At 44.0% G+C, this 23,420-nt stretch overlaps 3 protein-coding genes across 14 annotated transcripts in view; all 3 read right to left on the reverse strand.

The window, feature by feature from the left end:
• Positions 1–9: 9 nt before the first annotated feature.
• Positions 10–6,515, reverse strand: si:dkey-73n8.3 (uncharacterized protein LOC100150965 homolog). 3 transcript variants are annotated; one of them, XM_047567915.1, is made up of 7 exons: positions 6,369–6,515; positions 2,517–2,632; positions 2,092–2,247; positions 1,916–2,020; positions 1,568–1,777; positions 987–1,179; positions 10–756 (listed from the first exon to the last, which is right to left on the reverse strand). In XM_047567915.1, exons 1-7 carry the CDS (start codon positions 6,425–6,427, stop codon positions 654–656), a joined length of 942 nt encoding a protein of 313 aa, XP_047423871.1. In that variant the 5' UTR covers positions 6,428–6,515; the 3' UTR covers positions 10–653. The 3 variants fall into 3 exon arrangements, with proteins under 3 accessions (XP_047423871.1, XP_047423873.1, XP_047423872.1); XM_047567917.1 differs by having other exon boundaries at positions 6,379–6,512; XM_047567916.1 differs by lacking the exon at positions 6,369–6,515 and adding an exon at positions 4,509–4,635.
• A 187-nt stretch (positions 6,516–6,702) lies between these two features.
• Positions 6,703–18,598, reverse strand: tnfrsf11a (tumor necrosis factor receptor superfamily, member 11a, NFKB activator). The gene is made up of 10 exons (XM_047568836.1): positions 18,275–18,598; positions 14,345–14,423; positions 13,914–14,039; positions 13,392–13,538; positions 13,218–13,305; positions 12,745–12,821; positions 12,162–12,269; positions 11,942–11,991; positions 10,948–11,857; positions 6,703–8,125 (listed from the first exon to the last, which is right to left on the reverse strand). The coding sequence occupies exons 1-10, from the start codon at positions 18,347–18,349 to the stop codon at positions 7,842–7,844; spliced, it is 1,944 nt and encodes a 647-aa protein (XP_047424792.1). The 5' UTR covers positions 18,350–18,598; the 3' UTR covers positions 6,703–7,841.
• A 3,454-nt stretch (positions 18,599–22,052) lies between these two features.
• Positions 22,053–23,420, reverse strand: part of relch (RAB11 binding and LisH domain, coiled-coil and HEAT repeat containing) — a 33,385-nt gene continuing 32,017 nt past the window's right edge. For all 10 annotated transcript variants that reach the window (XM_047567959.1, XM_047567956.1, XM_047567955.1 and 7 more), the window contains one exon: positions 22,053–23,336. In XM_047567959.1, coding sequence (XP_047423915.1) covers positions 23,216–23,336 — 121 coding nt within the window. In that variant the 3' untranslated portion in view covers positions 22,053–23,215. The remainder of the gene's footprint in view (positions 23,337–23,420) is intronic.

The raw sequence follows: 23,420 nt of genomic DNA on the forward strand, positions 1-23,420 counted from the left end.
CACAAGTTGTTGAGTATCTGTGATATTTTTATTACAAGCAGCTATGTATTCATGCCTTCCACCCTCCTACCAACCTCCCGAAACCTCGCGTCCACATATGGGGACATTTCAGTGGATTCCTTCTATAGTCAATCACAGGGCAAAAAGTGGACAAGGAACAAAACCTCATGAAGTTGAAACTTGTTAATTTATGCTTGTTAGCTTTTGTAGTTTGACACTCAAATTTAACAATGTCTGTCAATAGTGTAATGAGCTACACATTAGTTGGCTAAGTTACTCATTTGAGGGCATTGGGACTTCGTTGTTTACAATTCTGCTTTTGCTCAGGTCTTAAAATACATAATTTTCTATTTTGTTACACATTGGTGACTTTATCATGATATACCATGAAATTATATATATAAATTAAATGGACTTCCTGTTTAAAGACGATGGTCCTACTAATCCCAAATACCTTGAAGAAATTAAAAATGCATAGCTTCAACTTTCTGTTACAATGTGCATCTCAGCTGCTTCATCCTTTTAGACTATTCTCACAAACTCCAACACATGCATAATGTTCCGGCAAACTAGAAAGCCTCAGCCTCTTTTATGAAAGGGTGTCGCTCAGGGTGAGAAGGAATGTTGCCGCGCAGTGTGTAGGAGTGGTGAGCTCATCTCCAGCGGATGCTTAGCAGGTGGCAGCTCACAGCCCACAGCTTCAGAGCAGTGCCATCATCCTGGCCTGCCCTGCAGCTGTCTGCGATGGCACAGTCCCTGCGAGGATGGGCAAGAAAAGGAAACATAATGATGTAATGAATACAATTTACCTCAGTCTATTACAGTCTATTTAGCGGCTAACTGAGATTGCCTGTGGATTTAGTTGTTGTTGACATGTTTTTGCTTCTACGTACTATTAAAAAGGCTCGGATTTGCTCCTGTAAGTGTCTTATTTTGTAAGATATAAGTCAGAGTATTGTTGCTTCTGCACCAGCATTTGAACTGACTTGTAGTGTCCTCCAGTGAGCATCTGGTTCTCAGGAGTGACGGTGCAGTAGATGCTGGTGTAGGCCCCCTCCGCTGGGGTCCTGATCAGGAAACCAAATGTTTTGAATAGGTCCACAAGAGGGCGCCTTATGTGCCTTGTGATTTCAGTGTTCACCATGCCGGGGTCCACCGAGTAAGCCATCACACCTAGAACTGCAGAGGGGAGGAGGGAATCACAGGGATGGATTTGAATTCCTCCTCGTTTGGCTGATTTATTTGTTTATAGTACAAAGAAACATTCTAGTCAAACAAATTACATCAAGATTAATCTGATCAGAACTCGCAGAAAACATTTACAATTACTTCTGTAGAAAGAATTAGACCAAGACTGGCAAACAAACTGTGATCATACAGGGTGAGGTTTAAACTTGGAGAACAGTGTTTTTGTCAAGCATGTTTCTTTGCCCAGAGCAGTTGTGGTCGGGGCATGAGACACTCATGCTGGCAAGAGATGAAGCAGATCTATTATTTATGGACGAGGACAGAAACAGAGAAGCACAGAGAGGCAAATATACAGAAATATTTGCATCTCACGCCCTACCCTCGGTCCTTTTGGCCAGCTCTCTGGTGAACAGGATGTTAGCCAGCTTGCTCTGCGCGTAGGCCCTGACAGGGTGGTAGTCCTTCTCCCCGTTCAGGTCGTCAAACTGGATCTTGCCCATTTTGTGAGCCAGCGATGAGACGTTAATGACCCGGGACGGGGCCGAGTGCTTCAGCAAGTCCAGCAGGAGGAAAGTCAGGAAGAAGTGGCCTGAAATGTACAGAATTAACAAATTTGTTATGTTGCTAATACTTACCCTGGATTTAACGAAACACATTTAACTAAACACTGGCTCCACAAACAATTATATATATATATACACACATATATATATTTTGTATCTCGTACCCAAGTGATTGACTCCAAACTGCATCTCATATCCATCCACCGTCTTGGCGTAAGGGCAGATGCCCACACCTGCATTGTTGATCAGGTAGTGAAGAGTCCTCTCAGCTGGAAAACAGGTTTTATGTAAACAATATATATATTCACACTGTACTCTGGTGTTTACCTGTGCCACCCACTGTTGTAGATATTCTCAGCGAACTGGCAGATCGATTTGGTGTCAGCCAGATCCAGTTGCCTGGCGACAACCTTGGCTCCCTTCACCTCCTTCATGATGTCACTGACAGCCTGTTCCCCTTTCGCCATGTCTCTGCACGCCAGGATTACACGGGCACCTAGAGGAGATTCATTCTCGTTAATGGTGCGTGCGTTTGCATGTGCATGCACGCTGAAAATTTGGCGTTGGGCCTCGGTTTTATATCTGCGTTAGGCGGCAAGCGCAATGTTTTTCTGCCCTAACGAGAAGATAATTGCCCCTGTTCTCATGAGCATGATTCAGCATCGACTTCAGCCGTTTAATACCTGAGTCACCTCATTACATTTGTTACAAAAAAAAATAATACGACAAGTCAACATGGCCAGGTGTGGAGCTCTGTTTTCTTGCCTCTGCCGGCCAGATCTTTAGCCGTCTCTTTTCCTATTCCAGTGTTGGCCCCGGTTATTATAGCCGTCTTTCCCTCCAGAGAAACATCTGAGGACCACTTGGAGATAAACAGAGACCTAAGAAATAATAATAATAAAAAAAAGCAGATTTAAATTTTCAGTGGTTTAATAAATTTAAACACGTTGTATGCATGTTAATGTAACTGAACCCATAGCAGGAGAAAAAAAACCTACACCAATCAGGCATGACATCATGACCACCTCCTAATATCATGTAGGTCTCCCTTGTGGCTCCAAAATAGCTGTGACTCATCAGAGAATGGACCTTATTAGAGTGTCTCATCATGTCTGACAACACAGTGTTGTTAGTGGTTAGTGAGGGTCTTTGGGTCCTATAGGTGGAGAGGAGGGGCCTCTGTGAATCAGACTCGCCCCAGTGCATCTGGTCTGGTCTAGGTGCATGGCACATATCTAAGTAACATCCACATGAATGCCAGCTCAAAAAGTCTCCCAGCAGAACACTGACTTGTCACAAATTGGTCAATGTTATTCGCTTCTCCTGTCAGTGGTTTTAACGTTGAGGCTGATCTGCGTTTATGAGCGGCTGGTCATCAAGTTGAAAGGCAGAGACAAAGATTTACACAGAAACGAAACATTAATCCATGAAAAACAAAGGCAAATCAAATAAACTGCATATTACACGCTGTAAGAAATCCTTGATTATATGCATTCATACAGCCATTAAAAGAAGATAAAATGCACACCACGGCCCACGGGAAACATTTAAAAATGTTTTGCAACTCTTTGTTTTATTGGATGCAGACTCTAGAGTGTCTAGAATGCAATGAATTTAGTTAAGAGCATAACTGTGGCATTATGACTAAGAATCAATGGATTGTTTATCGGAAAAACAATAAAGCCTTACTGTAGATGTGGTCCAAGAGGGGGCATATCCTTAAAAAGTCCACTATTACTGTAACTATTTCTTTGTTTGGGTCAGTTTATCAAAAGAATTAAGGCATGATTTAAATTGACTTGAAATACCATTTATTTATTTATTTATTTATTTATTTATTTATTGAGGTCTCTCAATGTGTCTGCCGAGCAAAGCTTCCAAGACATTTCTGTGCTTCATTGGACCGGTGCAGCAACCGACTCCAAAAGCTACAATCGCAAACGCAGGCAGCACACATTTCCAGTAGATTCTTTTCCTCCTCCTCAGTGTCACCATTTTTAACAAACTCCAAAAAACACCTCGAAGGCGCCATGACACCCAGCATCCGTTTCTCAAGAAATGCTTGAAGAGGCAAATTTCATCCTCCCAACAAAAGCTGACGGCACAGAAATGTCGACCATATTCTAATAAAACAGTGTTTAGTATAAACAGTCAGGGGCAGAGAGGTGATTGGAGACAGTGGATCTGCTAAAGTTCTCACATGCAGTAAATTACACTTTCTGTAAAATAACTTGACACGTTTGGACATTCTCATTATCCAGTTATGTTAACCTTAGCTGACTTCAGAGTTTTCAACCATTATATTGAATAAATATGCAACCTGTACTTTACCAAAACACGTTGGTGTCGAACATATTCTTAGTGGAGACTGTTGTTCTGCGCTTCAAAGTTGTAAATACAGTACATGATGTAGGGCTTGTGCAGCGCTTCATCCTTGAGATTTAACAAATGAATTTAAGGAGGAACTTCACACAAAATACCTTCAGTTAAAAAAATAAACAAAGGAATAAATGACATATGTTCCAGGAACTAATTTATGAGGTATGAGTGAAGTGTACCACCTGAGGCACAACAGTGAATGCCAGAAACAACAATCATTGTATTAACAAAACACTCCACAGGCTTTGAGCTGACTTGATCTCTAACCAGGTGACACTCAAAGAAGCAAAGAGGATTTACTAGTAAACACTGAAACACTGCATACTGGAAAAAAAACATTTAATCACTATACATCGTCCTAAGAGAGATACATCTTACCTGAGAGCTTGCATTTCTGGAAGCTCAATATCATAAAATTCCTCCTAAGAATTTAGGTGACTCCTTCTTTGGCCGAAGTTGATTTGAGACACAGGTCCAGAGATGAGGCAAAGAACCAAGAGATAACGACTGCCTTATTTAAATGCACTGCGAAGAGTTAGGGGTGAGGGGCCCTCATTAGATATAAAAGCTCTTCTGTTGAAAAGCCGATGGTTGTAACTAATCAATTAGGAATTAAAATCAGGTTCCTTATGAGCGATCACATGGCGAGCGAATGAGCCCAAGCAACAGAGATGGGTTTGTGCATTTAGCTCCAGCTTGATTATGGTTACAGAACTGAGTACTGGCCATCACTGCACACAAGTTACAAGGAAATTTTGTTTGGCAGCAGTCTCCAGTAGCAGCTTGATTTTTCTCTCCTAGAGTCGTTTTTCCATTGCCGGGATTAAGAGCTGCTCTTGTAAAAGTATTGCAGCGTGAAGTATATAAAAATAACCCTCCTCAACAGAAGTCCCTCACATATTTAAATGTTTTAATCTGCAAGGTTCAACACGCCAGGTGTTGCTAAATGACATGAATTCATCAGCTCTTCATCGTATGTCTTGGACATAAAAAATATTATCTGGGGAGTAACTGGAAACTTCATCCGCTATCGGTGACAAGTAACCAATCTTTGCAGTCTTCTGCGAGTCCGCCGTGGAACTGAAAACCTGCCTACACAGGTGAGACGACTGTAATTTCAGCATTTCGCCACTGTGGATTTTCTGGTGCTTTCCGCAGGTCACTTAACTGCGGGTCAGGCCTGTTGTTTTAAATTGCTGATTGGGCCGGAAAGGCAGTGAATTCATTGGATCCTAGAAAGTGTCAGCGGTGAGAAAGCTGAGCCCAGATCACCACTCGAAAGTGGGTTTCCCCTTCACGATTACTTCCATTTTTTTTTTTTATTACAGATTTGTATCTGCCCATAAGAACGTGTAAAAACTCACATTTACTTAAGATTTGTTTGGTGGGGTTGCATGAGGTACTTCTCCGTAGGCAGTGAATTTGCAGCAGATGGCAATCAGCACACCCCAGGTTTGAGTTTTAGGGCCACACTATATTAACACACTGATAACTGTTTCTGCCAGGAAGCAGAACCTCCGCCAGACCCCATTGACAAAAACAGTGTTTTTACCTTGCAAAACACAGAAGTAGCTGGTCTATCTCCGCCTTGATCAGTTAATTTGTTTGTGTCACTGTGTGAATTTGCTGTGTTACGACATTAAGTGAGAATCAAAATAACATGTCAGAACACCAAAATCACAGAGTTGTCGACCAGTGACTTTCATCTCCCGAGTGGTAAAATTACTGTTTTTGACAATGGACTCTGGTGAAACAGGGAAAATCGATTCAACAGCTTTAGCTCTCTGCAATAAATAAATAAAAGTAAAGCAAATTCAGCATGTACTAAGACTGATAAATCTTCTTATTATTATTATTTTAAGTGGGCCTTTTTTAACAGTTTAAAATAGTGCACTAACTACGGATGAAAAATATAAACTATGTCTTTCACGTGTACCTACCACTAGGGGGCAGACTACAGCAATCTGACCTGCGGTTTCTTATGCCTTTCTACATATCTTCAGTCAAATGAGAGACTGTCTTTTTCACACATGAAAAGCTGAAGAAGCAGAAAGAAAAGAAAAAAAAAAAAGCCGAAATCGCTTAAATCTACAGTCAGGTCCTGTGTTGGCCGGCCAGCCAGTTCTCATGTAAACCATGTGAGAGCTAGTCATAACTTCCTGTTTTCACAAACAACCATAAAATAAGCTGAGACACGACGCAAACGTAACACACATGCACGCACACATACACACATACATAAACATACTCGCGCTGACCCAAACCAGGCCCAAATGAGCGCTGCCAGCTCCTCTCATGTGGTCTCTCTGTGACGCTAGCCGGTCTGCCTGCTAGATTAGTTTCTCCTCACAGCTGCTCACCATCCCCAGGCCTGATGAAAGGATGCCTGTCTGTCAGCACAGGGACAAAGACAGAGCGGCCTTGCCACATAATAATTAGCATTGCTTCACCAAGATTATAGATCATCTCCAGGAGATAAATGACTCTTTCATTGTAATTTGTTCGATCCCAAAATAGGAAAGTTGACAGACAGAAACCACAGAATGCAGGAAGGCAGCCATCCATGAGACAATTAGATGCAAAACATATTTAATTTCAATCAAAATATTCTTTCACTTATTCATTGCAGTCGGTTTGATTGATATGTACAGAATCTCCGTAAAGCTGCATACATATGGTGAGGCTGGAATTGTGGACGACTTTCTACGACGCCGCGTGCTGGATTTTAAACCCCCCTCCCCCCCAAGTCAAATGAGAGAATATTTGTTTACATCATGCTCCTTTGAAATATATACAAACACTGATCACACGTGAAACTTCTGAAAAACACGTACAAATTACCTTGTAGAATTATTTTTAAAAAAATTACAGACGTTTTCTTCATTAAGGCTTGCACATTAAAATATAATGAAACAAAACAAACCAGTAATAAAAATAGCTTATCAAATGCATAGCATTTTTCTTCGTAGACACACACTGCACTTGTGGTGCAATAAGGAGAGAAAGAACTACATACAGGCTAAACAAGCATCGTACCAAAACTGGATGTGTCGTTACTGTAAAGATGGATTCTACTTGATCCTGCACACCAGAAATATAGTAATTCACTCGTGAAATGTTTAAAAAATTGCCTTTACAAATTTGGTTTCCGTCCTGCCAGATCTTATTGTAGCGAGTAAATTGAGTCTTCTGCTATGAAAATATTCGAAATGATTTCCACATGGTGGATAATTTGTTACGTAAGGAAAGTCTTAAATCCATCCAAATGTCAAACTTAGAGAAGGCACTTTAATGATAAAAGGTGGGAAATGATACATCTAGTAACTTCTTTGTCTCCGGATCCAGCTGTAGTTTCCATACAACAATAAAAGCATTATGGTTTTCCAGTCTGAACTCTGGTTCCACATTCAGTTCTCAGCAAACTTCCCCATCTCTGTCTGGAGTGGAGGAAGTTTCCATTTGAAAAATATTGCAGCTTTCTGCTGGAAATAAAGGCCTAGGCAGGATTCAGTGACAAACATCTGAAAGGAGGACTACATTTTATATCTGTCAGTACTCTGGGTGATCAGCTGATCAGGTTTTTTTTTCTTTTTTTTTTCAAATAATATTGTAATTTCATTTGTAGCTAACAGAAGCTATAACAGGTCAATTAAACCCGGTCTAACTGACGGCTGGGTTGTGGAGACGATCCGCGCGCCGACATAAAAGTCGTCACTTTCCCAGCGCCCGCTCCTCCATCGCTTCCTGGACTGGCAGCGTCTCGTCCTGCAAGGTGCCGTGGGAAACGAAGTCCCCTTGAGATCTGTGGCCGCTCTGGAAAAACTGAGCGGTCTCGCTGGCCTCTTCCTGCACGGGGCTCCCGAAGGCGTCGGCCTGGCCCGCGCAGTCGCTGCCGCTGGACGTCTGGCTGACGTAGACGACGATGACTTCGCCACTGAAGTTCATCACCTGACCGCTGGAGATGAAGGTGGTGTTGTTGTTCCCGGACACCTGACCTGAAGTGGGCAAAACGGACACAGAGAAGCAGGGGAGATCGTGAGTAGAAGTACGTGTGAAGACAAATTGGGAGGTCACTTTTTTTTTTGGGTCAAAAGTCTCAGTTTCAAGGGAGATTGAGCAACATTTTCCACTCTAAGCAGCATTTAAAATGACGATGCAACAACACCTTATTTAGAAGTGTGGCGAAACTTATGTATATATTTATATATATGGTCTGGTTGTGCAATTCGGCCAATTTCCCCCTACACACAGACCTACAGAGCTTCCTCTACTCATGACGTAAGTGACAAATGGACAGTGGGTGTAATGACAGTGCAGGACGACCACAGGATGGCCACAGCTTCACTGACCGCCATATCATACCCCTCCAACCACACTTGTCCGGCAGTTTTTAGCGTGAGAAACTGAAGACTTGTGAAGACAAGTATGTCGTCTGGGTTGAGGGTTTCATGGACGGAGGAGAACAAGCGCAAAAAATGTGCTGCTAAAGGAGAAACTTTCTGCGGCTAATCTCGACCCTGCCTCCGCGCTGGGTTTCCTGCCTCTAAATCATGTGTACAGACTTGCTAGCTGTGATTTATATCGGCCAGGTGAGTTGGGAAATAAACAGGGTGTTTCACCACATTGAGCCTTTGATTCCTATTTCATCCAACCTTCTGTCCAACTTTTCCAGTCGACTGAAACGAGCCTGTGACTCACAGCTCTTGTCTCGTCCGTTCACACACACACACACGCACACACACACATGCACACACGCACACACACAGAGTGCAGTGCACACACGCACACACACACGACTGCATTAAACGTAAGCAAACAAGTCCTCAGACATTTTTACACCTACACATCTTGACACACACACACACACAGAAGAGCACACACAGCCTTATAAAGTTGGAAAAGGCATGCAAACACATCCACAGAGAGTGTGTTACTGTGTTCTCCTTCTGAGCGCCTTTCCCGGAATACCAGTCTGAGAGGTCTAGCTCGAAAATATGTCATTTCACCACAGCTTTGAAAACAAAGCTCTATGGAATCTGCTTGGGTCCTTTTGTTTAGCCTTCCTTAATGCCGCGTTGAGTTTTATAGACGCCCCGACAACAAGCGTACTTACAAAGGAGCAAAGATGAGATCTGGTAGAAGCCTTCTCCTTCTGTCTGGTGTCTAAGAAAAGCACACTTTTCTTTTTCCAAATCTGTTTATTTCTTTTGGCGCGCCGCCAGTTTGACTCCCAGAAGCGCAGGCCACTAGCAGTAGCATTGGGGCGCCCTTCGGCCGCAGAGTGTCCTGATGGGGCGCGTGGCCTGTGTGAGACTTGTGAAACCTCTGACCCTCTATTGGCCTTTAAATAGCACGTGCGGGAAGCCCATTTAATCAATTATCCTTCCTGCATGATGGGAAATTGTGTTCATTTCTAGCTGGTAAGAGTGTAATTAAAGTACCCAGTCATCAGTGAGAGTTAAAAAAAAAATAAAATAAATAAAAATAAAAGTCTTTACAAGTCTGTATGAGTGTGTGTGTGTGTTTTTGTTGGGCGGGCAGGGTTATAAAAGTATTACTCAAGCTGCACACATCTTGCTTCAATTAAACCTGTGGTCACTTTGCGCAACCCTATGGAACTCTGGGTAAACAGGAGCGCTTTACCGTCGATGGCTTGGTTCACACTCATGCGGGCACTGATCCCTGTTTGTTAGAGTGTGGTTCTGGCAGGCCACTGGAGTATGAAAGACTCGGGTATCTTTTTCCCACTCCCTGTGTGGTCTGCCCAGAAAAATCAACTATCAATACTGGCTTTAATAAAACATACTTCTTGGAAACAATTACCCAAAGTTTTTGCTCTTTGCGCTGGAACCTATCCTCTCTTGTGAGTTTTCTTCAGGACGATCACTTAATAATGCCGCAGGCTGAGCTAACCGCTGCGCCCATCAGGCTGTTCTGATGGTTACTGCTTTTATAACAAGCCATGACTACCGTAAATACGTTTCCCAGAGGTTTTTGGCAGCACCTAAAGCTCTGTGTGAGAACAATACAAGTTCAGCCATGTGACAGTTAAACTTTCCATTCAAACCCATCTAAATTACATTGTTAGTCTTGGTGGCCAGTCCCTTGTACTCTGCGGAGAGAGAACTCGGCCGTGTTGTGGATCCGTGGGTATGACCCTGTGGCGGTACATCGGCCACGCTCAAACAATGAACAGAGAGTCCACGCGGCGAACACAACCGTGGCCCTATGGTCTTTGTAATGAGCCATTATCCAACATGGCGCACAGCCACTTTGCATTTCGCTTTCTTTGATACTGCTGAATGGTCAAAGCAGAAAAAAAAACATCCAGGAAGAATCCAGCTCCACAGTGCGACTTTGGATTGACCCGAGGCAGCTAAATATAACTTTCTGGGAATGGGCAGTTTAAAGCCAACAGCATTTAAACCCTAATCCAGGCGTCTTCAATGTTTTTCAGGCCAAGGACCCCAAACTGATTAAGAAGGGACTCCTACATTTTAATTTGTGGGGGGAAATTAAAATATATATATATATAAAAATGTCTAATCAACCAAAGATTTTGGGATCCCCCTGCAGTACCTCCACGGACCTCCTAGGGGTCACGGACCCCCTGTTGAAGAACTATGCCTTAAACCCGAGATGCAATAATATGATTTTTTTCTGCTTTTTTTTATTTTATTGCATCAGTCGTCATGTTGACTTCTTACCTCATACGTTTCTCGTTTTGCTTTACAGTTTCACAATAAGTATTTTCATTTTTGCATTCCTACTTGTTTATTTTTTCAATTTGAATTTAAATTCCTGAGGTTTAACCCACCTGAGGTGAGAGTTGGTTCAGCCAGCTGACTATGGAGACTTTCTGGTGAACACTCCAGTTCTGACTCCCCTGAAGAGAACTTGTTCTCCCTGTTATCCCGCCAGGAAATTCCCTGGCTCTGCTCGAGGCCGCAGGCCCCGGGTGGCTTGTCCAGGTAGAGGTCCCCGACGGACGAGGAGGCCGTCATGGGGCTGACCAAGGTCATCGGGGAGGCCGGGCTATTTTCCGCTGAGGGGGAGTCTGTGCTCACCAGTCTGTGTAAGGCCTCCTGTTTTATCGCCGGTCTGTCTGTCAGGTGAGATTTAAATTCCGGCCTCACCTGAGCCTGGGACAGCGGCAGGCAGAGTTCAGTGTGAGGGCCGCATATGGAGGAGTGGAGGAGAGGAGGAGAAAGAGAGACGAGGGGCGCAACACCCGCCTCGCTCGTGGGTGAAACCAGCTTTTCCCGACTTCCGCCCCTCTTTCCGCCTCTATTACTGTCACTTTCGTCTCCATCCAGACCTCCGCAGGAGCAGGTCCCCGGCGTCCCGGGACTGACAGCCTGGCTACAGTCCTCATTCTCTCCTACTTCCAGCGGCTCACGGATGGGAATGACACACACACAAGAACCCACCGAAAGCGGAGGCACACTCACAATCTCTTCCTCTTCCGACACCTCCTCTGGTTCTCCAGAGCCTTCACTCTGGTCCTCCAGCCCTATCTTCTCCTTGGCCACCTCCTTCTCCGTCGCTTGCCCCGTGAAGGGCAGAGCGGCTCTGACGTCAGGGACAGAGGAGGGGAAGGTGCATGGCAGGTCGTCAGCAGGTGTGTGGGGCGCTTGGCAGATGAGTTTGGTCACCTCGCACGGTGTACATCTGGGGCCTCCAGGGCCTCCTCCTGCTCCACTGTTGTAAAGAGGAGCCAGGGTCTCCTAGAACGACAGAAACACATGAGTCCCTCATTTCTCCCTATTCAATAATCTGCAAAGTAGCTGATAGAAGAAATTCCACTTTACCTGTTGTATTCTGGTCCTCTTCAGATTCTGGACACATGATCGTAGATTTACTAGACCAAGAAAGAACACAGTCTATATTAATAGTGGAGTAGATGTACATGCGTACATGTCGGTTTCAAACCAGTGCCGGACCGTCAGAAACCCATGCAAGGAACAAAAACATGAAACACACAGCTAGATGAGAACTTATGAGAACTGTTTTTTTGTTTTTTTTACCTACCTGAGAGCAATTTAAGTTTGTCCTTGTAGCAGAAGAGGAGCAGAATGAGGAGACACAGAACAGTAATGACTGACAGCACTGAAACTACAACCCAGGACGAGGCTGCACCTGAAAGAAAACACCAGTTCAGAGAGTGCTTTTCTATTTAACATCTAGCATCGGTCATCAATCAGGCATAACATCATGACCGCCTTCCTAATGTTGTGTAGGTCCCCAAACCAGTTGTGACTCTGGCAACAGGGTGTTGTTAGTGGGGAGTCTCTGTGGATCAACCCACAGATACTTGACAAGTTTGGGATATAGTGAATATGGAGGCCAGGTCAACACCTTGTTCCTAAGGCGTGTGTGTGTGTGTGTCTGTGTCAGGCTGCATCCTGCTGGGGATGTCTGCCGCCATCAAGGAGTGTCACTGCTATGTTGTGGCTGATCAACGCACACAATAAATCAAAATGACGTTTTTACACAGTTTTCCCTCATTTGCATCTGTCCAAGTTGCACAGATGAGTTGCGGAGTCTTTATTTTAGCAGCTGTTCTATTCATCACGGCTCCGTGGGAATTGCGCCTGCAGCGAAAGCATCTTACCAGAGACTAGAGGTCCACACTCTGCATCAGACTCTGCACTGCCTGGCTTTGTCTCGATCCTGCCTTCAGCCTTACAACTGGGAAAGGAGACAAAATCACACACACACACACAAAAAAAAAACAAGGAGTGAAGAGGAATATTTGTGCAACTGGACAATCCCTCATTCCCTCTGCATTACATTAGCCAAGCCTTTAACGGTGGTTTTGCTATGACGGCAGACAGACTATAGAGGAAAAACAAAATTCTTTTCTCTCGCTTCCTATCGTCATCATCGCAAATTTGGTGGAATACCAGTGGAAGCCGGTGTCTGGCAAAGAGTTACGGGGGAAGTGGTGAACGTATTACTCATGGCAGCTGGCCGCTGGTGAGGATGGCTACCCAACAGCATTACTGCGTTGGGCTCCCTGCACAACATGTCAAAATATTCCAAGCTAAAAAAAAAAAAGCATTAAATGTGTGTATATAAACTTACTTGGTCCACTGCTTGCACTCTTCATCATTTTTATCAGCGAAGAAGCCTTTCTTACATGCGACACATATCTTTCTTCCATTTGTTGAGTCTATAAAGAACATAAAGAATTGGTTATATCAGGAGTATACATATCCTCAGCTCAGGAGTGTTTTTGTGTTAGTTAAACTGTCTCACCAGGGTCCGCTTCCAGTCCATATCCGGGGTTGCACGTGGGTATCTTCTCACAGAACTCACAGTTAATGGGGTGACACTGGAGGCCGGCACGGCAGCGGCACTGCTCCTCTGCCAGAGGGTTCTCGACGGCGTCCATGAAGCCCCTGCCTGGAGGTCAACAAGAGGGAGAGCTTCAGTGCGCAGGTAGTTCCATACCCTCAAAAAACTCAAAAAAATAATGGTGCAAACCGCTTTCCTCAGAGACTTTGGAGAGATTCCCTACACGATTATTTAGAGTTTCCTATATAATATTATAGAAAGAAATAATTATCTTGAGTATCTGAGGATTCTTGGGCACAAAAAGAGGATCCTCCAAATCCTCCGGTCCTAAAATACATCTTAAGTTTAGCCTAATTATTTAGGCATTGGTTTATGGTATTGCACTTGAAGTTTTTATTTTAACAGTTGTTAAACAGTTATTTCAACAGACAGGAAACGGGGATTGCGTAGCAGAAACCGCGAAATCCTCATGTGAGCACGGACCTTTATCACAGGTCTTCTGCGGGGAACATTCCCTCCGCTCCGTCCAGGTGGGCTGGTACTCGTTAGAATTGCATTTGACGCATTTGGTCTTTTCGGAGTGGGTGCAGTCGGCGTACACGCGGAGCCCTGATGGAAAAAATAAACAAATAAATAAATAAGACACAAGTTAAAAAAGATTGTGTTAAAAATAGAAAAGAGAAATTAACAAAATTAGAACCCCTTTCCTCTTTTAAAGTAGTAGGTTAAGCCTTAGATTTTGAGTGTGATTGTTGGAAGACGTCTGAGCCATTTTAAGCCAAAATAGTTCCTTTTTTTGCTGTTGTTTTTAAACATCCTTCCTCTTTTTAGTTACGATCTTTATGAATGGAAATCCGCTACAGGCTGATTCCAGAGAGCAAAGCAGACTTCCTTGTGTTTGTGCGTTTTATTACCTGGCTGACACTTGTCGCAGCATCTTTGGCCCCTGAGGTACTGCTTGTCACCACACTGGATGGCTTTGGAGGCCGCGTTCTGAAAAAAAAAATAAAATAAAATGTTAAGACATAAGGAACATGATTTGCATTTTGAAAACCATCCAATTTCTGCTGCCGGGACTTCTAATAAAAGCGTGTCCCTCCTCCTTCTTTATGCCATCTTTCAAATCCACACGTGACAATCTGAGATGTGGGTGAGTAATGAGGGTTGAGGACGCTGGTTAAAATATTTCCAAGACCTGCTCAGGAATTCTTTCCATGCTCTCAGAAGCACCTGACCACAGCGCTGCATAGCCTCCAAACCAGCAAACCAAACTGTAATAGCACCCGGGCACATAATGGGAACCAACCAGGGTGAAATAAAACCAGAATTAATAGACACTTGCTGATGTTCTCCTGGGTTACATCAGTCCCTTGCTTGTGTGCTCGAGGCAGCAGTTAAGCTAAACGTCTTCAGCGGTGGGACTTTGACAGAGCTGTTCCTGCAGGGAGCACTGGCAAAAAGGCTCCTCCAACCACTGTAAGTGCTTGTGTTGGGTCACACACACGCATACACACATTACACCTCCCAGCCACACTGCTGAATTCGAGAATAAGGCTGTTATGACAGAAACTACCCAAAGCCACAGTGTCTATATATATATCTATATCTATACATATATACATAAAGAAAAATACAACCTATAGGGCTGGCTGCACTCTGACCTCGAACCAACCTCCAGTATTTTCTTGCTCAGCCCTCTAGAAGTTGCCTTTCACCATGAAATTACACGCTAATTCGCTCATTCGTTCTGTAATTTGTAGAGCATAAAGAAAATGCTGTTACAGTTGAGTGAAACGTCCAAACATCCGTCTCCCCGCTCGGCCCGGGAGCAATTTTCAGACGTTTCCATCCGTCAGGCTGTCAACACGTTTAACCTCACGGGCTATCCCTTTTCTTTCCGACAGCACATCTGTGTGTCTCCATAACTCACAGGAACATCTACGCTTGACACTTTCGAAAACATTATTCTGCGATAAGATCTTCATTTGGAGGCATACATGATTCCTTTTTTTTGTTGTTTTTTTTGCATGGAGGCGGCAAACTAAATAACCATTACTTTTTTTTCCCCCTGTCATACAATTAAAAACCTGAATCCAGAAGATCCACAGCATCTTTTTTTCTTTTCTTTCTTTTTTCTTTCCCCCCTCTTCATTCTTACACCTCCGCGGCCTTGGGGCAACGACAGCAGCACCACATGAACGCTGGAGAGCGTTTAATAACCTCCTCTCAGACTCGCACATCAGCCAGTCTTTGTTTTTTTTTTTACAATCTCACCAGAGGGATAATGATGCACAGCGCTCATAGCTCGGACCGCACGTGTAATGAGGACCATGTGCTGCTGCAGGCATAAGTGACAAGGGTAGAAAAGGTTCCCATGCTAAGAGGCTCCTGCCTTTGTGTGTGTAACGTATATATATATGTGAATATTTTTGGTAAATGATGGTTTTTAATCTGCACGGCCGAGCTGGAGCGCACGGGTAGCCAAAAGGAATGCCGGGTATTGTATTTTCGCTACCGCCACAACTAAACACCGGGTCTCAGTTGTGTGAAGCGGCGTGTTTTTACTCACTAAGTATATATGTCAAAAGGAGAGCCACTGAGCCACCCTATAAGATTATAGGTTCTCACAACGGTCAGGACGGAACATCCAACCTCAAGGCTAAATCTATCCGCCGCACGGGCCCACATGCGAACGCGTGAGTTGCTGGAGGAGAGCGGCGCCGACCCCTTCCCATCAGTCATCCTCCACTTTGCCGTTTTATGTTTTAAAAAATCCTCCCAGAGCTCGCGTGATCCTATCCACGTCGTGTCGCGCAGAGTGCATTCCAGTTGCGAGGAGAATTTGCATAACGGCCACAGCAGCTGCGGGCACGGAGCCAAGAGAAGCACAGTGTGCCCTTTAGGCCCCGAGGGTTTTTAGCGAGCCATGATAAGGGGCCGTGAAAGAAAAAAAAAAAAAAGTGTATTGCGCAACACATCACATTTGTGCGCAGTATCTGCACCTGCGATTGAAAGCCATAAAAACAAATCCTTTGTGGCGTAACCTGCAAAAATCACGATTTAAAACCCCACATAAATGAATGAATGCGTTTATATGTTTGATTTGGGATTTTATTGCCTACAGGTCATAATCAAAAACAGCATTCGACTATTAGTTTCTTTTGTCTGTTAAAAATGGTCATTCCAACATGTCATTTCTGCGAAATGACATGTTGGAAGTTTCCTGCCAACAATCTGTGAACACAGTTAACAAAAAAAAAAAAAAAGGGAGTCTGAACAAATGTAATCTGTGTCAACTGATTTGGCTGGACTTGTTCAATTTGGCGATTGTGAGAAATGTCCACAGAGCTAAATTCCTTCCTTCACAACAAAGCTCCACTCTCATTTCAAGAGCTGCTGTCAATTGAATGTGCTGCAAATCTGCAAATCTATATCAAGTCGGGACCTGCAGGTCTGAGGCAACGCGGCGCAGACACACAGTCACACCGTATCAGTGAATGAAAGGATTAATGGGTGGAAGCAGAAAAACGGTCAAAAGGTGTCAGCCTTTGAATGAAACGAGTCAGAAAAGAGGTGGCGATGCGCTCCTGGTGGATGACTGTCAGCCCGAGAGACGGGCAGACGTTTGAACGCAGACGTGCAGGGGTGAACAGACACGCTGGTGGATAAAATAAAACGTCCAGGAGCCGTTGTCGCCTGCATGCAAGTAAACGAATTAAAGAAACACACAGCGCTTTCATGATATATTGACTTTTGAGCTCCGAACATCTTGAAGTAATCGTGTATTGCTCAATGTCAGACAGACAGCTTGGAATGGATCGGATGAAAACCAAGAAAATGAAGGGGAATTCTTCTGGGATAGTGTGAGTCAGTAATGGCAAGACCATGGTTAAGAGCACAAACACAAAGCCAAAGGTTTGCAGTGTCACCTTAAAACGTAGATGAGAGCTATTTTTCCCCAGGCACCAGATATGTGTTTACTTCCTCTTGTCACATGAAAAAAAAAAAAAAAACTTGACAACCTGAGGGGAAAAAAGTGGGGGGAAACTATTCTACTTCTTTAATCGCCTCGCTGGATCGCAGCATCAACAAGATGCCTCTCCAGCGTTTGCTCTTGCGACACATTTCAGGGAAGAAAACACGCAGTGAAAATCCTAAAGATGCTGGCTTACAGTAACTCGGGCAGGGATACGGGCAGTGACAGATCGCTGGTGCCCAGCAGTCCCACCGCTTCAACCGCATCCTATAAACTAATCCACCTGGAGAGCGTTAGCTGCTGGGACCAAACAACAACTCAGACAGAAAACTGTCACAACCTATACAACCATGCCTTTCGAACGAAACCGTGGACGTGCAGACTATACCTGACTGACTAAAAGCCCATCGGTGCGTGCCTTCAAGGCATTTAAAATCAGTTGGTGGTGTGGATGTAACCTCGTGACCCCAGTTATTCCCCACCGCCGTGTTTAAAAAGAGAATTCGCCTCTGGCGGATCTGACGAGGCCCCTGATGAGAGATTCTGGCTCACGTTGCTCCACGTTGGACGTGGAGACGGAGCTTGATGCGGGGAGAAGGACGTCCAGTTGCCAGCGGCGTTTTTGTGGTGAGAACAGGCATGAGGTCGACTGGTTCCAGTCAGTCTCCACGCGTAAAAACTCGACACCCACTCCCGCCCTCCCACTTCGTCCCTCTGTCTGACCAGTTCATGCAAATACATATTCCTGTACGCATCATCTGCTTTGGCGCAACAAAAACATGATAAGAACCAGCATTTTGCATTAAGGAAAAAAATATATACACATATAGGTGACTGTAAAGTATTTTGGCATTCAGAGGTGCTTTACCTGTGCGTAAAAAGTGACAAGGACACACGCTATCCAGCCCCAGAATATCCAGTTCGTGGTAAAGTTCAGCCTCATCTCTGCTGATTTGTGAATATACTACACTTCTGAGGGAAAGTTGTCTTCCTAAGCCAAGATCCGACTCCTCAGACTCTTCTTCAAATGCCCTCACTGCAAGTCGCTACTTCTGGTGTGCGCAAATGTCTCACACCTCATCTGGACAGTCTTGCGCCTTCATTCCCGTTTAGGCAGCTACGGTTCCCATCCTCTCCCCTCGCACCTTCCTTCTGCTTTTCACCCACGCGTTGTGGAAAGCTCTGCATGGAACGGCTTGAGAAAACTGATTCACAGACGGAGAGAAAGAGGGCGTGAGGGAGGGAACTCCTCCCACGCTGTCGTATGTAAAGAACAAGGCCCCCTCCCTCCCTCCCCCGATCCTCCCGATCCGCCCGATGAGCTGACTTGTCTTTTTTTTCTGTAGAAATTGCGTGTGAATATGAAAAAGGGCGATGTGACCGAGGGTGGCGAGATCAACGGAGATACTGGGGTGCCGCGTTTGTGGCGCGCATCTGTTCCAAAATACCTGCGCACAATGCCTGATCATGTCGTGCGTGTTTGTCTCGTGGAACTTTTTAATGACCTCACATCAAGAGGTGAGGTCAGACACAGGAGGCAAAGCATGTGGTCACTTTCGTAGATTTCACTTCCGGCATGAGATAATCATCATGGAAGCGAGTAGACTCTACTCTGCATAGTTCCTGGAGCGTGGGCCCTGGAACATCCATGACCACCTTTGCACTCAACAAAAGTCATTTATTTCAAAGTACAGCGATAGCCTCCAGGAAATACAAAATAATTTTTTTCCCCCTCAAAATTTGCATGACAGATGAGACCCAGCCTACCTTGGCAAGGCAAGAGAGAGAAGGATCGGGGGAGTGCGGGGAGCATGTTCCCTCCAAGGTGACAGTTATGCAAATATTGAGTTGAACGTGAAGAAGGTGGATGGATTAAACGGGGAGAGAGACATGGTAAACAAGGAAATCTCAGTGCAAAGAAATGAAGCAAAACGTTTTTGTGCAAAAGTGCAGCCCTCACTGTTGCACACACTGCTATCCCTGAAAAGATTCTGTATATTAAGTAAGCAACCTCTTAACTCTTCACTGTGGGGAAGGGGAGGGAAAGGAGGGGGGACTGAGCCATTTAGGGTAATAGCTCTGTGCTCCCTCTTCCTCTCTTCCCGTAAAAAACATGCTGAGAGAAGCTGTTTTGCGGCGGGGCCCCTGCAGCTTGCACAGTAGCGATTAAGTTTTCACTATTTTAGCAATTAAAAACAAAAAAACAACAAAAACAAAACCTCAGCTCGACTCTGAACGCGCCCTCAATAGGAAAACTCCACTGGCGAGATCCAGAAGTCTCTGCTAGGCCCCACTTCAAACACCCCGTAGGTTGTTTTGATGTATCAAACTGCAGCTCGGCAGAGGGCGAACACCATGCAGGGTTTACAAGCATTACACCTCTAATGACCTGGGTCAGAGCACAGACTGCGTACCTTTCTAAGTACGTCTGTTGTGTTGCTTAGCATCACTTGAAACAAGTCAAAGTTCATCAAGCAGGCCCGCTTCAGACGGCTCACGTGCACAAGAAAAAAAAACGCACACAAACGCGCGTGCCATAAGCCACCGAATGGTTTTGATTAATGGAGCGCACATTCGTAGCGTAGAACAAAACAGCCGCAGCCTTTTTTGGGTAACAAGATTTTAGAGGAATCTTCAAGGGCCAGCGTTGGTCTCCTTTAAAACTATGGGGGGAAAAAAACAACAAAAAACAAGCACATGGCCACCGCACACACACACAGAACCAGGGGAAATAATAAGTTTAAACCGAAGCCACCGTGCTCCGGCGGTTTTAGGATGGGATCTACGTTGATTCTGCTGCCTTTTAGGAAACAGATGTGATCCGTGACTCACCAGAGTCACCAACGTGAGTAAGAGCTCCCAGCTAACACCATTTCTACATCTAAACAAAATGACAGGACAATTTTATGGACACACACACAAATGAAAACAGGGGTTCCAACCCAGCTGCGCGCGAAGGTACACATACACGGATAAGGCATAACATTATGACCACTGACAGGAGAAGTGAATGACATTCACCATCTTGTGACTGGGAAGCTTTTGACATTCGTGTGGATGTTACTTAGACATGTGCCACCCACCTAGACCAGACCAGGCACCCCCACCCCACAGCAATGACACTCATTGATGGCAGCAGCCATCCCCAGCAGGATGCAGCCTGACACAGACACACACACAAAACCGGTTTAAGAACAACTCATGAAATATAAAAAAAAAAACAAAAAAAACAGCACAAGGTTTAGACTTGGCCTCCAATTTCACTAGATCCCAAACTGATATCTGTGGGCTGCACTGGAACAAGTCTGGTCCCTCCCCTCAACCCACTAACAACATCCTGTTGCCAGACACCACAGGACACCCTCAGAAGGCCCGTGTCCATTCACTGATGAGTCACTGTTTTGGAGGCACAAAGGTGGTCATAATGTTATTCCTGACCAGCGTACGTACAGTGCAGGGTTGCTCTGACACATGAAAAATCAAACTAGTCCCCCTGAACGCAAACCACGCACATCCACAGGCACGCCCACTAAGGAATGGGAGAACACACAAACCCTGCATGTATCAATTATTTGTCCACCTGGCCGGTTATCAGGAGTGGTGGTTGAATATTACCCTGAATATGCAAATATTTTGCTTTATCACAGAGTGTTACCTAACTCGCATGATCTTCAGTCACTAAATGAGTATGGCTCAACAGCCCTGCATGACCCACTTCTCTTTTCAAGACAAATCAGTGTACTGGATCCGGGAGGGTCAAAAACATGTATGAAAGATTGCGCTCTAACGGTTATCTCGAACTTCTTTGGAGACCTTCAGAGGGGAGGCATTTGTCTTTTTTGTTTTTGTAAAGACTGAGGGAAAAATTTGCCACGTTACAGTCAGAAAGTCCTATTTTTTTTTTTTATAGGATAGCATGGATTGAGAGTGTAATCTTGTCGGCAGATCTAGGCTTTTTTTTTTTTTTTTTTTTTTTTTAAGTAGTTGGGAATGTCCCATAAGATGGACTTTGGCTTGTTGTGTTAGCGGACGACGAGCCACATCAAAGGGTTTGGAACGAGGGGCCGGGACAGTAGGAGTGTGCGTTATTTTATGAAATGGCTCGGTTTTACTGCCTTCCAACACCTGTCGACACTTTGAACCAAGACTTTTACTGTTTGGATCCAATGACATCCATTCTTTTTTTTTTTTTTTTCGAGGCTTATAATTTCAAAGACTTTAAAGGAATTTTAAAGGAAAGTGTTTTTGTAGAACATCACATTACCAATAAGAAGAGGATGCAGTGGATACCAAATTTCATCATTATAACCCAATGTTCGTGTGATAGTTTAAAGTGGTCACACAAACTCTTGAGTTATGGTCAGAAACAATGTTTTATGACCATGTTTTTAATCTGAAAGATACTTCTTCACCCACTGCAAATAGTTTGTGGCTGAAAATTGGTCTGGAACCCCTCAGATGGGAATTGATGAGTTTTACCAGACTCATATCGTGACAAATAAATCACATTTGAAATCATTTTCAAATGACTATGAACACACGGATCGACAACCGTACAGATCGACGAATGTGAATACAAACGGATCCATAAGACTTCAACAACCATCCTTCACTGAAGTGTCTAGAAGCACATTTAGGTACACAACTGAGCTCCACCTTTTATTACACCATGACATGAATTTCAAATATACATAGTGTGTACCATCCTCTTCGGTTCAGTGTATGATACAATTATTTACTGTTTTGCTTAGAGCATATCCAAAAAGAACAACCGAAAAAAAAAAGAAACAATAATAATAATATATATATATAGACCCAAATTCCCACTTTAGAAAAAAAGTACATTATCTGAGACACTGCAACACGTGGAGACAAAATGCAACGGACACAAAGGGAATAATTATGATCAGTGTTCTCTTCAACTTCACATTTCCGAAACGGATAAACAAACGAAAACTCATTAACAGTAGTGATAATCATTATGTATAAGACTCTGAATTAAAACAAAACAAAAAATATATATATAATAAAGAACGAAATTGTAAAGTGAAGTGCAAATTTCTTTGGAAGTTGGAATAAAGTATGTTTTTCCTTCATTAAGACATAAATAAGTTATAAAATAGAAGCTATCAAAACAAAAACCGGAGACAGACTTTGAAGAAAGAAAAAAAAAAAAGGCAAGACAATTGTTTATAGTTTCAAGTAGGCGATACTTCTGAGCCGTACAGACACACTGTGGTTCAAACCTTTCACTTACAAGCTAACGCAACTGTTGCAGAACATTTTGATCCACAATGGCGCCCATTAAAATCCTACACAAATCCCAGCTGGCCGCGCTCAGAGTTTTCTTTCCAGGTTATGGGGTGAAGCTCTCCTGAAACGAGAAGTACTCCACAGAAAATGAAACGAAATTCTGTCTTTCCGGTCCAGAAAAGTCAAGTTCCGTGTTATGACTTTGCGTGAATCCCCTCTGAACCCCCTCTGTAAATGACAATGTTAACACTGACTCATGAAGGCAAATCCTTTGCTTTCGTCATCATCAACAATCAGTTAGAGGAAAAAACATCGGAAGCATCGAAAAAAAAAAAAAAAAAAAAAAAATCATTGCAGTTCACCATTAAGTAGCACATAGTCCTGCAGCCTGCAGCCTTCAGCAAGCCCCCAGTTCTTAAAAACTGATTAAACTATACACTAGACTTTCTTCTACTTTAAGCGGAACCGATGCTTTTCCCCCAGTAAGACAGAGTGCTTCCCAAAGACAGCAGGGGCTCGTCAGTTAATTGCGATAGCCGATCAGTCAGCGTTGCGATCACTTCTTCCTCTGGAAGACGTTGGCCAGCATGGCGCCAGAGGTGGTCAGCTGACCCATCTTGCTCAGGAACTTGGTTTTGGCATCCTCTCCCACCAAACTGGATGCGATGGACATCGAGCTACGGAAAGAAAGACGGCAGAAGAATTTGAATTCGGCCGTGACGCAACTACTTTTTTTTCGTTTTTTTCATTTGCACGCATGA

Source organism: Mugil cephalus, chromosome 18, assembly GCF_022458985.1.
Source record: "Mugil cephalus isolate CIBA_MC_2020 chromosome 18, CIBA_Mcephalus_1.1, whole genome shotgun sequence".
Lineage (NCBI taxonomy): Eukaryota > Metazoa > Chordata > Actinopteri > Mugiliformes > Mugilidae > Mugil > Mugil cephalus.